Here is a 14,944-nt window from a genome sequence, read left to right on the forward strand (position 1 = left end):
AGTTATGGTAATTAGATATCAATAAAAAACTAAACAAAGTTAAAAAATCATACTAATTTATATATTATTCGACGACTTCTCTATATTAAGAAAAAACTAAATAAATTTCACATCATATTATACCTCGTTAGACTAGTAGGGTTGACTTGATCCAAAAATCATTTGATATTTGGTATCCGAGATATCCGAAATTATAGGTATCGGGATCTGGTTCGAGTACACATATCTTTGGAATTTTGGGTTACCCGATGCGGATAACTCAAATTAAATAATGATTAAAATTATTTTAACTTAATTAGGATTTTTTGAGTCTATTAGAAGAAAATGGGCATCCAAATCTTGTTCCTTGAAAATGCTGCTTCGACAACAAGGGAATTAATTGCCATAAAACTGAATTCAATTTCATTTTCCCTTCTTTTATAATACATGTGAGAGTGAAGGGGTAGTGATAGAAGCTGGAGAAAATTGATATGAAAAGGTTTTTGATTTTTAATATTTTGAAATTTTTGGCGATTTTTCTTTGGATCAAAGATGCAGTAGACATCTAACTAATACTCCTATCAGAAATGAGAAATTCAAACGTATACTTATATACTATATATGTATCACTCACTATACATCACAGTATTCGAATATAATAATGAAAGCACATGTTATTTCCTCCGTCAAATAAAAAATAGTCTTATGGGTCGATGACACAGATTTAATGAAAAATTGATAAAGTAAGAGAAAGAAAGAAAAAGAAGTGAATAAAGTATGAGAGAAAAATAAAAAAAATTGATAAAATAGTATTAAAAATTTGGGAAAAACTTTCAATTTTAGGATAATACTAATTTTTATGGATATATCAAAATGGAAAGATGAGACTATTTTTTAGTCGAATGACTGAGTATAAAATTTAAAACTATTTCGAAATTGATTTACAATGCTAACTAGCAAATAATAGATTGATTGACTACTTTGGAATCCAAAGTAATGGTTGGATTTTTCCCTATTATCGAAGTCACTATCAAATGAAGTCACTAAAATACAATCTTTGGTTTGAAGAATATGAAATTTTATAAATGAAATAAAAACTTTATGTATATTTCGAGTACAGTATTAAGTCTAATATATAAAACTAAAATAATATTTCAGAATTATAGTAAATACGTGGCAATTTAAACACCACTTCAAATACAATAACCTGTTTATCCACTAAGTTATCACTACACATCAATTTCATAATTAATGCTTATCTAATCATGCAAACTAATCACAATCTAAAAACAGCGGGACGAGCGAGAAAATTCAAACCAAATAAAAACACAAACAGCTAAAGTAGTCGGCAATATCTTGAAAAGTATTACCACACGTAGCAAATATTTCAAACGCCGATAACGACGACGGCCATGCAAGAATAAGTCACGTTTAAGTTGTAATAATAAATCTTCAAATTATTTCCTGTATAAATAGAGCTAACAAATCATCTCCCCAATCATCATTCCAAATAGTACTAAATTGTTTACTCTATTAACACGATGATTTCATCCAATTATTATTATGTTGTTACACTTGTAATAGTCTTGATTGTTAATGTACCATGTGAGGCACAACTATCTTCAACGTTCTACGATAGTACATGCCCTAAGGCGCTGAGTACAATCCGGACCTCCATCCGGCAGGCCGTGTCGAGGGAGCGCAGGATGGCCGCGTCCCTCGTCCGCCTCCACTTCCACGACTGCTTCGTTCAGGTTAACATTCTCTCACTTTCATGATCATATGTTAGTACTCTCTCTGTCCAATTGAAGATTACTCACTTTCCTTTTTAGTTTGTCCCAGCCAAAATGACCCATTACTAAAAATGGAAACACATTTATCTCTACTTTATTCCTTATCTCTTACTTTACTCTCTCCACTTCACACACAAAATAAAGTTGCATAAATTTCTGTGTCACCTAAGGAATGGGTCATCTTCCTTGGGATGGAGGCAGGGGCGGACGCAGAAATTTTTCTTAGTAGGGGTTGAATATATATGTTGTATTTCCTCGTTCCATCGAAGATAACCATTTTACTTTTCTGTTCGTTTAACAAAAATGATCTCTTACTTATTTTATGCATCTCTCATACTATAAAACATCAAAGAAACTTTTTCTATGAAAAAACTATAGAAAAGACAAGCTTTTATGTAATTTTATTTTTAAAAAGGCAAAGAAAACATAAAATTACCCAAAGAAAAGTTAACGCTTTTAAATGGGAAGAAAGTTGTCTCAAGAACCTATGTTTGAAATTTAGCTAGTAGTACTTTTTTACATATATAAGACGAATTCACTTAAATAAAATTACTTAACTTATAGTATAGCAATGGTCCCTTTTTAAATGATACTACAGGGTTTAAAAGAGATACATTTCTTACATTTATTTTTTTTATAAACTTTACTTTAGAGTTGAATACATACTCCAGTCTCCACTTGTGTACCTAACATGTTTTATTTAAAATAAAACTAAAGAGCCCTAAAGTAATAAGTTCACTTTAAAAGCCCAATACCCTTGAAGTTATTCACTTTTCTTGTTCTTCTTCAACCTCAAAACAGTCGGCACCCATTGATGCTTTCTATTGCTGTTGAGGAATTTAAGATTCAGCCCCTTTCTATTATTCAATACCCAAGAATTTAGTGTTGAGAGGCATTAGGTTGTAAGGGCTAAAGAACATGATTTTCGAAATTTACAAAAATTTACAAGTAAAAACCAAAATAAAAATTTATGGGGTAAGGGCTTAAGGCTTAAGCCCCACCCTTCTCCTACTTGTGTCCGCCCCTGGATGGAAGGATTATATTTTTACGTGCAATATATGATGGACACAGAAAATAATATTGATAAGGGCTATCGCCTTTACATATATTATATAGTTAGTTAACTTGTCATTGTTACTAGGGATGTGATGGATCAATCCTATTGGACGATACCACTGGAGAGAGAGTTGCATTGCAGAATAACAACTCTGTTAGAGGGTTCGAAGTGGTGGAGGCCGCGAAGCAGGCGGTGGAGTCCATATGCCCCAGGGTGGTGTCGTGCGCTGACGTGCTGGCAGTGGCGGCGCGTGATGCAACGGTGGCTGTTGGAGGGAAATCATGGACCGTGAAGCTAGGGAGGAGGGATTCCACCACCGCCGCCACCAGATCACAAGCTGAAAGCGACCTTCCTCTGGCCAGCGATTCTCTTCAAACCCTCATTTCCAACTTCGCAAACAAAAACCTAAATGAAAGAGATATGGTTGCTTTGTCAGGTATTTATAATCATTTATCTCTCCGCCTGTCATTAAATATTTCATTTTACTTTTACTATTTTTTTTAAATACACCCGCATTTTATTAACTCATTATATTTATATTTTATTATAATCAATATATAAAAATAAAATTTGTATTCTACTACTTTTCTCTACTTAGTTTCTTTTTCAAAGTCAAAGGATGTTTTAAAATCCAAGCAAGCTAAAAGTTTGATAGTATTACAGGAGGAAGTATTAACTATCATGATAAATATATATAGGGGTACGTTAAAATGCAATCAATTTTGCAGGATCTCACACAATCGGCCAAGCTCGATGCGTGACTTTCCGGGCCAGGATCTACGCCAACAACAGCATCGACCCCGGATTCGCAAGCACGCGGCAGCGGCAGTGCCCTCAGACGGGCGGCAATAACAATCTGGCGCCACTGGATCTGGTGACGCCTAATAGGTTCGACAACAATTATTTCAGGAATTTGGTTAAGTTGAGAGGGCTACTGGCATCAGATCAAGTTCTTTTCAGCGGCGGATCGAGCGACAGCATAGTGCAGGGATACATCAGCAAGCCGAGGAGTTTCCAATCGGATTTCGGCGCCGCCATGATCAAAATGGGAGATATCGAACCCTTAACCGGCGGAAATGGGATAATTAGAAGGACCTGTGGTTCTGCTAATTAAGATCGATACTAGGAGAATTTAAATAAAATCAATGTGTCGTTTTCGAAGAATGTGATTTGATCATGTAATTCAGTGTGGTTGCTTCTATCAAGTGTTTATCATGGTTCAATAATATATTGTCAAATAAAAAGAAGTAAATCTAAAATTTTCTTCTTTCATATACTGACTCAATAAGGTAATGATAACGAGTATAATTAACTAGAACAGAAAGAAGTCATAAAGTGTTTTTTAAAATAAAACCAAATTGATATAATTCCTTTCGTCTATAAATAAAATGTCTCATTTTGGTTCTCCACAGATTATTAAAAATGTTAATAAAATATGAATTTTATTTTTATTCACGTTCTCTGTCCTACCTTATACTGTTCTACCATAAGGGTCACATTTCGTCATTTCTGTCCGTCCCACTATAAAAGTCGCATTTACATCACTCACATTTAATTATAAAATTAATTTAAAAAAGTGGACCACATATTTTACAAACTTTTTCAATTAATTATTCTCTGTATTTCTTAAAATTTTTGTTCACACTAAATGTGACTTTTATTATAGGATAGAGGAAATATTAATTTGTAATAAAAATGTACACTTAATTATTAAAAGTGAAATGAAATATTTATTAAGTGATAATATGAAATAGCAATATCATATATTTAATGGGAGTATCTCAACAAACAAAATTAAAGTATAAACAAGTTGCACTTTATCGCTTGCATGTGGAGCAGTATTAGATAACCATGGTTAGTCTTCAAATAAAAGAATATTCTTTCAATTAAATCCAAACTGTAGAATATTAAGCTACGAATGTATACTATAACCGGAAATTTGTGAGATTTGCACTATTATTATACTCTCTCCGCCCACGAAAAATAGGACAATTTCATTTTGTGCACTGAAGTGCGTGGTTTGCGTGTGTGGTGAAAATGCGATGTGCTAGGTCGAGATGCCAGGTCCTATGAATCCACTAGATCACTTGGTCTAGGAACTCAATAGAACACGGAATGCTCTGTCGTTGGACACACTAACTCCCCTTCAAAGATCCCTCAACCCGAATACTATGATTTAGTATAGAGAAGCAGGGGTCGATCCCACGAAGATGGACACGTAAGAAAGCATTTAGAGACTCTTGACAAAAGCAGCTGCTGCCACGCAAACAGGGTTGAGGTATTACTACTACTAGACCTAGGCAGGAAATGTAAACACTAGACCTAGAAAACTGTAAACATGCTGAGATCAAACATCATCAAGACTTCGGTATATTAAATTCACTTACTAGACCGTGTAAACGACTACCTAATTTAGTTAGACAGGAAACAACTAATAGTGGGGACCATGACCCAGAAATAGCAAGAATGGCAGAAAAGCTGCAAATAACTAACTGAGCATTTAACTAACACAGCATGCATTTCTTCAACGGGATTAAACTAGAAAATGAAGGAAACAGAGCACATACCCAGATTCGAACAGAATGTAAAAGTTTGGTCGTCGGAAACTTACGACTAACCGGAAATAACTCAGATCTACATATACTAGACGAAGCGAAATGAAAACACGAAGACTAGGCATTAAAATAAACCAACTCTGCTCAGATCTCACGTCGAACGCTTAATCCACTCTGGATCCAAGCAATCCGAAACCAACAACAACTAGATTCCACTCCAGAACTTCCGATCTAACAGATCTACTCCGATCAACATCAAATTTAAACGTTTCCACAATCAAAACTATAAAACCAAATTCAGACCTCCGATTCATTCACCAACAAACTCCGATCACTCCGATTCAGCCATTACTCTGCACAGATTCAATAAACAATTGCGAAACGCATCCAAAACAAGCAAGCTAGCTCAAAACTCCAGAAAATCATTACAGCAAAATCAGACATCGACATAACAGAAAAATAAACTTGCATAAAACACGGAAATAGTCGATAAAACAGAATGCCGAGCTTCGAACAGCGAAGCTCGGTGGAAACCACAAAATGCGAGAAAAGTAAACGGGAACTTGTTTCTTCGCCCTCAACAGGACGGTGTTACAACCCAACTTGAAACGAGAAAGCCGAAAGTGAACCCCAGCGCGGAACCCCCTGAATTTCCCTCTAAAAACCCAAGTGTATAGAAAAGTGAACTAGCTGCCGACTGTTAGTGAGGTCTCCCCCCGAGAAGATCCCTCCAGAATGCATGCAACCTTCCTTTTATAGTCACGGACATAATCTTCTAGAACCTTCGTAGAAATCTCTATTCTACCCTTCAGTTCTGAGATTTACTCCGTCTTGCAATTTCTTTCACAATGTTCACTTATTCGCCAGTTTCCTCGGGCGTGTGATTGCCTCCTTCTTTTCCTGGACCTGGCGAATTTCTTCTATACACCTGGCTTAAAACATGTGTTATACCGAGCAAATTCACAAATTCATCCCCTAGACCTATGCATGAAATTAGCCTTATCATGCACCCATTTTGAAAAAATGATAATAAATAGTTAAAGTGGAAAGAAAGAAATGTAAGAGAGAGAATAATATAGACAAGAGACTTCTCTATATTATTCTCTTTCATACTTTACTTTCTCTCCACTTCAACTATTTATTATCAATTTTTAAAACGAGTACAGAAAATGAAAGTGTCATATTTTTCGTGGACGGAGGGAGTACAAGATATTTGGATGAAATATGTTCCGTATATGTAACATTAGTTATTGATTTTGCAACGGAAAATAAAACAAAATCTTGTTTAAATCATAGAGCTCAATATTCAGATTAAATTTTGATGTTCTTAAAATCAATGGCGGATCCAGAAACAAAATATCGTGGGGTCGAACAAGATAGTAAATATTTATTTCAAATAATTATTTAAATTAATTATTTTTATAAATATATTTTTTAATATAAATAATTCTTGCGAGTATCGATAATCTTAAAAAACATACTCCACTTTCTTCGTCCCGTTATAAGCGAGACGCTTCTTTTGAATACAGAATTTAAGAAAAAGACGTTTATGGAGCTAACTGAAGAAAGAATAAAATATGGTCTTAGATAAAACAAAGATGCAAATAAATAATAAAGTAAGAGACACAGTTATGTTATACTACGTATTTTGACAAAAAAAATGACAAACACATAGCATAATTTTTCTGTAACATACCAAATTTTTAAAGATTTAAAAAATTGAATATGAATAATAAGGTTGAAAATTTAAATTATAAAACTAAGAGTAGAAGAAATTAAGAAATATTTACTTTATATAAGTAGGTGGTTAATTTAGATAAGTTGATTTTGATATACTGTAAAAAAATATTACTACTACTATTTAACATTAATTGATATTTTAAGATGAGAGTATATTTTTAATGGACTTCTAAGAATTAATTCAAATAAAGAAAAATATTTCAAAGCCCATTTTACACTTAGATAACATATTTAAGATATTTAATCTTTTAAAGGTAGTTAAATTTATTGATGCCGGTTTATTCTATTTCACGAGTGAATATAGGGATGAGAAAACAATAATGACATCTCCAATACCATTCCTCTTTCTCTTCGAAAACAAAAACTGTGGAAGGACTCTTCCCCTCCAACTCCTTCGTTCTCGACAACAGTCTACCCATCCGGATGCCTCACTTCCTTCTTTTCTCTCTGATCAGTCTCCTCATCATCTCACACGGCTTGAGGACTGAGGTGGGAGCGGAGACGTGAACGCCGTAGGGTCATAGGCCGAAGAAAGTTGCTTTCCGGTGCACTCCGGGGCAGGTGGTGGGGTCGGCCGACCCCGCCCGACCCCACCTGGATCCGCCAGTGCTTAAAATCAATATGTCTTTAGTATGAAAATACACTATTATACTCCAATAATGTACAACTTAATTTAAATAACTAATACTAATTCTAGTAATAAAAATCGACGACATGTTGCAATGGATCGGGTCGGCTCCATACCCATTCAAAATGTCGGTAACTAACAGTTAAACGTGTATATGCACACGATTTGAAATGGACAACGAGATAAAATGAAAAGGACCAGGTCGGGTGAGATGCACCCTAGTTGTTATATTATCCGTATATTCTGCAATTTGCACACAATTTTAATACAGTAGTAATAGTCTTTGCTATCGCTTTCAAAAAGTTGATTCTCTAATATACATAACATACTCATTCTGTCCCATATGTAACATCCCTTACATAATTGATTAAACTGAAAAAGTGGGGTCACACTTTGATGCGCTTAACCTCTTATTAAGAACATGTCTATTGAAGAGGCAGCTTATCAAGCAGAAATAAAATAATCGCAGACTGATCTAGCAGACTGGCTAAACCGATCCACGTCCGTGCATGTTCATGGGAAATGCGTGAACTGATCAGGCAGACTCTCTAGACCTATCTACATGTCGTCGGACGCGCAATCCAAGGCTGTTTTCAAAACCTTGACCCACAAGATACTAAAACTTAGCACAAGGAAGTAAGGATCGAATCGCACAAGGATGAAGGTGTTAAGCATGTGTGAGAGACATTTTGGGAGGGTTTGGCTGCTGCCACGCATTTAAATAGAGGACACTACCTAAACTGATCAACTAGACTGGTAACGTACGGAAACATGCATGAATGACTAAACATGAACCAACATTTAAATATGAAATTAAGCAACTAAGAACACCTGCAGCTACAACTCATGCTGCAAATTTCCTAAAATAGGCAGACAAGTAAGAAAAGTAAGTGGGGACCTTATTTCCTAAACTGGCTAGGTGGCAGATAAAGTTGAAAAAGTAAAAGCAAAAAGCAAGTTTCAGATTTGATCTCTAACTACCTTCTACTTCATCTTCTTCATGTAACTAAGCAAAAAAAAAAAAATAGAGCAAAAACATAGCATTTGAGACACCATTGACAAAGAAAACAGAGCATGCTTCAAATGAGACGCGAACGAGAAATTTAAGCTAGAATTACTAGATCTATGTTAACTGACTAACCAGAGCGACGAACAAACAGAAGCAAGCCACAATCATGCAATTCCAAAACAGAACACACCAGATCCACGAAATCAAAGACTAACCAACATGGATCTATGAAATCAGACGTTAACAAGCAAGATCTAAGAGATTCTAACAACTACCAAGCATCCAACATGAACGCAAATAAACTCAACATCTCAAGATCTAACTACCAACTGCGAAAAGTATCCAACAAACATAAACAAAACTCAACATCACAAGATCCAACAATTATTTCAGGAATTTGGTTCAACTGAAAGGGCTACTGGCATCAGATCTAGTTCATTTCAGCAACTGATCGAGCGACAACATTGTGCAGGGATACATCAGCAATCCGAGGAGTTTCCAATCGGATTTCAGCTCCGCTATGACCAAAATGGGAGATATCGAACCCTTAACCGACGGAAATGAGATAATTAGAAGGACGTGTGCTTCTGCTAATTAAGATAACTAATACTAATACTGGTATTAAAAATCGATGACAGGTTGCAATGGACCGGGTCAGCTCCATACCCATTCAAAATGTGGGTATCTAACAGTTAAACGTGTATATGCACACGATTTGAAATGGACAACGAAACAAAATGCAACAGACCGGATCGGGTGAGATGCGCCCTTGTTTGTTATATTATCTGTATATTCTGCAATTTGCACACCATTTTAATACATTAGTAACAGTCTTTGCTATCGCTTTCAAAAAGTTGATTCTCTAATTTACATATTTCCTCCGTCCCATAAAATAAGCTTCTTTTTCCATTTTTGTACGTCCCATAAAAATAGCTTCTTTTCATTTTTAGCAAGTCTATTCTCTCTTATAAGGTGCGCTCCATTCTGCACTAAAAATATTCCAATCACTTTTTTTTACATCTTATGTGTAACACCATTTACCTAATTAAATTGAATAAATGGAGTCACACTTTAATGCGCTTAACCTCTTATTAAGAACATGTCTATCTACCATGTATTACTAGTATTTTTTTTTCTTGAAACATAACAACTGACACATTATTACATAATTACACTACAAAAAACTTATCTTTTAGGGACACAAAAATTGAGACGCAATCACTTGCGTCGAAAAATATAAAAACATAACATCTGTAGGGATTAGATCAACATAATTTACTAGTTACCGGGACCTCTTTGTATTACACCATGTGGTGAGATGGTCAACTCACTCTAGAACATACAAGAATACAAAAAATTCAAGATACACAATTATAGACTAAATACAAGATACTGAAAAAGAAGCCCTAATTAAGTTCAGGTCCTAAACCAGAACTGAACCTCCAGCTATCCTTCAGTATCACTTGCACACTTAGGGAAACTGATTCGTAATAACAAGACAAAGATCCTAAAGGATCAGAACAAATAAAGACAAGGTCAGAGTAAAGAATATGGCTCAGGTCACAACAGCGACTGCACCGAGCCAAGGACCTCCCCACACAACTCAAACAATAGTCACAAGATGAGTGTCGTCGAACTCAAGCAGTTAGAAACCCTAGTCTCACTGACTACCACCAGCTCCAACTGTCTCAACGCACCAATCACCACCAAACTCGTGGATCTCACACTCGAAACACTGGATCTCTCAAGAACAACTCCGAACACAAAAGATTCAACAACAGATATCGAAGAAAACCAAAGCAGTAACTTTAACTCGAGGATCTCAGTGATTAGATCTCACTAAAACAGAGAACAATCGGTAGGGAAAGAAGATCAGAGGAGATGAACGGCGAAATCACCTTGGAGAGAGAGAGTGTGTAGAGAGAAGACAGAGCAAGTCATTGTTTAGAGAGAGAGAGAGAGAGAGAAAGAGAGAAGTGAACAGAATGAAGGGTAAATCAAAAGGGCGGGACAACTCATCTCACAAAAGAAGCACAACCCTAGATCCAACGACTGTTGCTCACGATCCGTACAGAGGAGCCATCCAGCAGCCATCAGTGAGACTCGGGTAAGTAACGAGATTGACTAACGTTTGGGCCAACAATAATGATATGTGCCAAGTCATTTAATCACTTCAGGACAGACCCAATGACCTAAATGTAAGCCCATTCACAATGGGTCCTTTATATCCAACAACAAATAAGGACGTAAAAGAAAGCGTGCCTAAATTGAAAGCAAATTAACTTAATCTTTTGTTTTTAAGGACACTTCCATTTGCATTCTCTAACTTTAGTTGGGACACCAACAATAAGGACACTTTTTGAAGCGTTCATGGTATATTTAGAAACACAAATTAATGTCTTAGTTGTACTAAAAAATGTCCTTAACGAATTTTTTTGTTGTAGTGATAGCAACCTGCTATAACAAAAACCTTTCAATTATACTTATAAAAAATCCTCAACTAAATATGCTACGTATACCACTCTAACTTTAATGGTGACTTGACATGCACTGCTGCCCCAACAGGCGAAATACCTCACTACATTGCTTTGTAAAAGAGAGAAGAAGGGGGATGAGCTTTAAAAGCTCGTAGTGTAAACGAATTCTAGAAAATTCTCTAAAACTTTGATCTATATCACCACCCTCACAAAGTAATACTCCATCCGTCCCACAAAAGATGTCACATGGAACAACACGAGATTTTAGGAGGTTTTGTTCTGTGTCTTAAGTAGAAAGGGAAAATATAATATTTATATTATTGTTAGAGAGAACTTTTTTAAGAATGGAAATGTGATATCTTTAATGAGATAAACTAAAAAGGAAAGTGAGACATCTTTAATGGGACAGAGGGAGTAGTAACTCGGATTGAATGTTTAAGCCCATTAAAATAAATAGTAGTAACTCGGATTGAATGTTTAAGCCTATTAATTTTTTCAAATAGTAATTTTTTCGCATTGATTTTTTAGTTAGAGAATAACTGGATTTAGGCGTTTAACAAACGTTGCTCTGATCTTTCCAATTATTTTAATCATTATAAATATTATAATAAAATAAAATAAAATAATTGATAACAATAAAAGATATAAGAAGGATCAATTGAATTGAAGAGTCTCTTCACTTTATTTTACGTAGTTAATATATGAGTCTTTTTTTTATAATTAATCCTAATTAATGTAGGAATAAGAAGAGACTCTGAAGTCAACTTATTACATGATGAAAGTGAATTTATTGCATTTTTTGCTTTCTCAATTAATGAAATTGTTAAACACTTCAATGGTAATTGGATTTAGCTAAAAAGTCTAAACTACAATTATTGATTTCATAGGGGTAAATTAACGGTACCAATTGAAAAGATTTAGATAACTCCAATATTGTATGTATATAACTCTATAACTATATATGCAAAATTGGTATTTTTTCAATCAGCATAATGTAGTAAAGTGGGATTGCCTTTTTTAACAGGTAATCAAGAGTAATTGATGGAAAGTGAGATTGTCTTTTTTGTTGGGTAATAATATAGTAATTGATGAGTTGTATTTTTAATTTTCAACATTTTTAATTAATTGGGATCATAATGAAATACTCCACACATATTTAGAATATATATGGTATAAAAGGATCTCCTAAAAGAAGGAACCTAAACCAAATCCTAATAAACTACTCAAATATAATTAATAATAAAAATAATACAAAAGATATTTTAAATTATAGAGGAAGTTAAATGAAGTAGAATAAATATCTGTATCAACATCCCTATGATTTGCTGTTAACTTTCTTTGCTATATAAGTCGTAGTATTACTACAGTATAATAAAATGAAAGTCCACTTATAATTATATATTTTAATTGACATGCATTATACATGGATTAGTCTAAATGTCAAATTTTATGCGTACAAAGTAATATGCCTAGTAACAAAAAAAAAAACTGATTCAGAATAAGTGTACTAGCTAGACAATTTTCAGCTCCAATAATACACTTAATGAGTGGAGACCACGTACAATTTATTTGAAATATCATGTATATGCTTTTATTAATAATCTTGTAATTTAAAAAACGTCGCAACTGGTGGGTGGACGAATTAGAATTCTTAAAGCAAGGAAAAGAGTTTAAGGAAAAGTTGGCATTTGATGACATTTGGTATCTCAATATCTACACATTCCTAAATGGAGTTGGGTTCAGCGGGATTTGTAATCCTTGCAGAATGATGAGAATGGTGGGATAAAAAAAATAGTAAGTAAGATGAGTGTAGACTGTACCATTACAATATGTGTTAAGAAATGTGACTCATGTTTAAGTATTCTTCTTATTTTTCATCAATATTGCTATAACATGAATTTTGTTTTTTTGTTTTACGATTTTTTTTTGTGTGTGTATTAATAATATTTGATTTGCGCCCTCAAATCGCTCTCCCAACTGTTTTGTGATTGTGGATTGTTTTTTTTTTTAATTTGGGCTTTGACTTTGTTTTTTCAATTCGTCCGATGTTGAAGATGGGTTCTAGGTTGAATATCGGCATTGTCAGAGAGCTTTTGGGAGTTGGCTTCGGCTGCTTCGTTGTTGTGTCGTGCCACTGGAATGGTTTTGTATTCCGTGCAGGTTGACGGCGACGAGTATGGTGGGGTGAAAAATAGTAAGGTAGATTGTAGATTGTAGTTTGATTTGTTGTTCCAAGTTTATAATTTTAGTTATTTATTATTTTTATGTGATATTGCACACAATTACACATGTCATATATATTTTTCTCTTTTATTTCTATACACTCCATATCTTATATATGTCATGAGCAACACAATATTTTGTACACGTTGAAGATGTGAAAAATAGTGAAACTTAACATATGTTGAAATCTTAGTTTTTAAGTTTATAAGTCCCAACACTGATATAATAAAATTGTACGATTTGTATCAAAATAACTAAAAATTTAAAAAACTTGAAATATACTAAACTGTATTTATATTTATTAAACGCAAAAGTTATACATCTAAACTATGAAATTGTCTCTAATAATAATTTTATTATATAGTTAAATTGCATACATCAATAATTTCTCCATTTTTCTTTCATTAAGCCTTAAATTGTAATCAACGTGTGTTTGTGGTTGATCTTTTTGTAGTAGAGATTAAAAGTATTCTTATTGACGTGTGTTTTGCGCTCAAATTTTAGTTTTGAAACTTATTTGATTATATTAGTTTTCATTCGTATGGTAAATTGTTATTGTATACATTTGTGAGTTTAAACCTCATAATGATATTGTTTCTCATTTCATAAATGTAAAATTAATTTTAAATTTTAATGCAAGTAGAAAATGAATTGGGTCGTGCATCGCACGAGTGTAATGAAAAATTAATTTTAAATTTTAATGCAAGTAGAAAATGAATTGGGTCGTGCATCGCACGAGTGTGACACTAGTTTAAAAGAAAGCTCACCTCAAGTGTTTAGTCTGAAATTATATTCTTTCCCTTGCGATCACGATTCACTTGCGAGATATTATCTTTAGAATTTAAAATAATACATAGATCAACACAAGGAATCAAGCAATTATATGCAGCCGGCGGCACCTCGCCCACGACCAGTTGTCCACCGTCAACGTACGAGGTGGGGTACCTCACGATGAAGAAGCCCTCCTCCAAGCACATGCCGACATGCGTCAGACGGAGGCTCATATTCGACTCCAAAAGGATTTAGTTGAAGAGTTGTGGGCGCGGAGGATTGCAAGGCGTTAGTTTTTATGTAAATTTATGTAATTTTTTTAAATGTATTTTTTTAAAATTATTGTACTTTTTGAAAATTTAATAGTATTATTCAATTTAAATGTATTTGTCTCGTAAATTACATTCCGTATGTTGATACGAGTGTAAATTAAATTATATAATTGTTATTAGTGATGTGGATAGGTAGTGTGAAGGCTATGTGAGGGCTATTTGATGTCCAGTTGATGTGGCAAGCTGATGTGGCAGGAGAATTGTAGTGCTGATGATGTGGCAGTGTGAAGGCTATGTGAGAGCTATTTGACGTCCAGTCTTACAGGAGATGCTCTTAAATATACTCCCACCTCAGCTTTCACTCCTCTCTCTCACGTTCTGCCTTCTCTCTCTCCCACCTTCTTCATCCCCATAAATTGGACAGAAACAAGATCTCCATA

The 14,944-nt window shown here is 34.3% G+C and overlaps 1 protein-coding gene across 1 annotated transcript; it reads left to right on the plus strand.

Annotated features, from left to right (window-relative positions):
- Window positions 1-1,480: 1,480 nt before the first annotated feature.
- LOC121763629 (lignin-forming anionic peroxidase-like) lies at window positions 1,481-4,103 on the plus strand. The gene is made up of 3 exons (XM_042159688.1): window positions 1,481-1,733; window positions 2,914-3,265; window positions 3,558-4,103. Exons 1-3 carry the CDS (start codon window positions 1,521-1,523, stop codon window positions 3,941-3,943), a joined length of 951 nt encoding a protein of 316 aa, XP_042015622.1. The 5' UTR covers window positions 1,481-1,520; the 3' UTR covers window positions 3,944-4,103.
- The last annotated feature ends 10,841 nt before the right edge of the window (window positions 4,104-14,944 follow it).

The sequence above is a fragment of the Salvia splendens genome, chromosome 14, assembly GCF_004379255.2.
Source record: "Salvia splendens isolate huo1 chromosome 14, SspV2, whole genome shotgun sequence".
Classification (NCBI taxonomy): Eukaryota; Viridiplantae; Streptophyta; class Magnoliopsida; order Lamiales; family Lamiaceae; genus Salvia; species Salvia splendens.

Excerpts from the sequence above, each read along its gene's own strand:
- LOC121763629 (XM_042159688.1), top strand. The coding sequence starts at position 1,521 with ATGATTTCATCCAATTATTATTATGTTGTTACACTTGTAATAGTCTTG. Across the intron at positions 1,734-2,913 it reads TCCACGACTGCTTCGTTCAG|GGATGTGATGGATCAATCCT; the intron begins GTTAACATTCTC and ends CATTGTTACTAG. Across the intron at positions 3,266-3,557 it reads AGATATGGTTGCTTTGTCAG|GATCTCACACAATCGGCCAA; the intron begins GTATTTATAATC and ends TCAATTTTGCAG.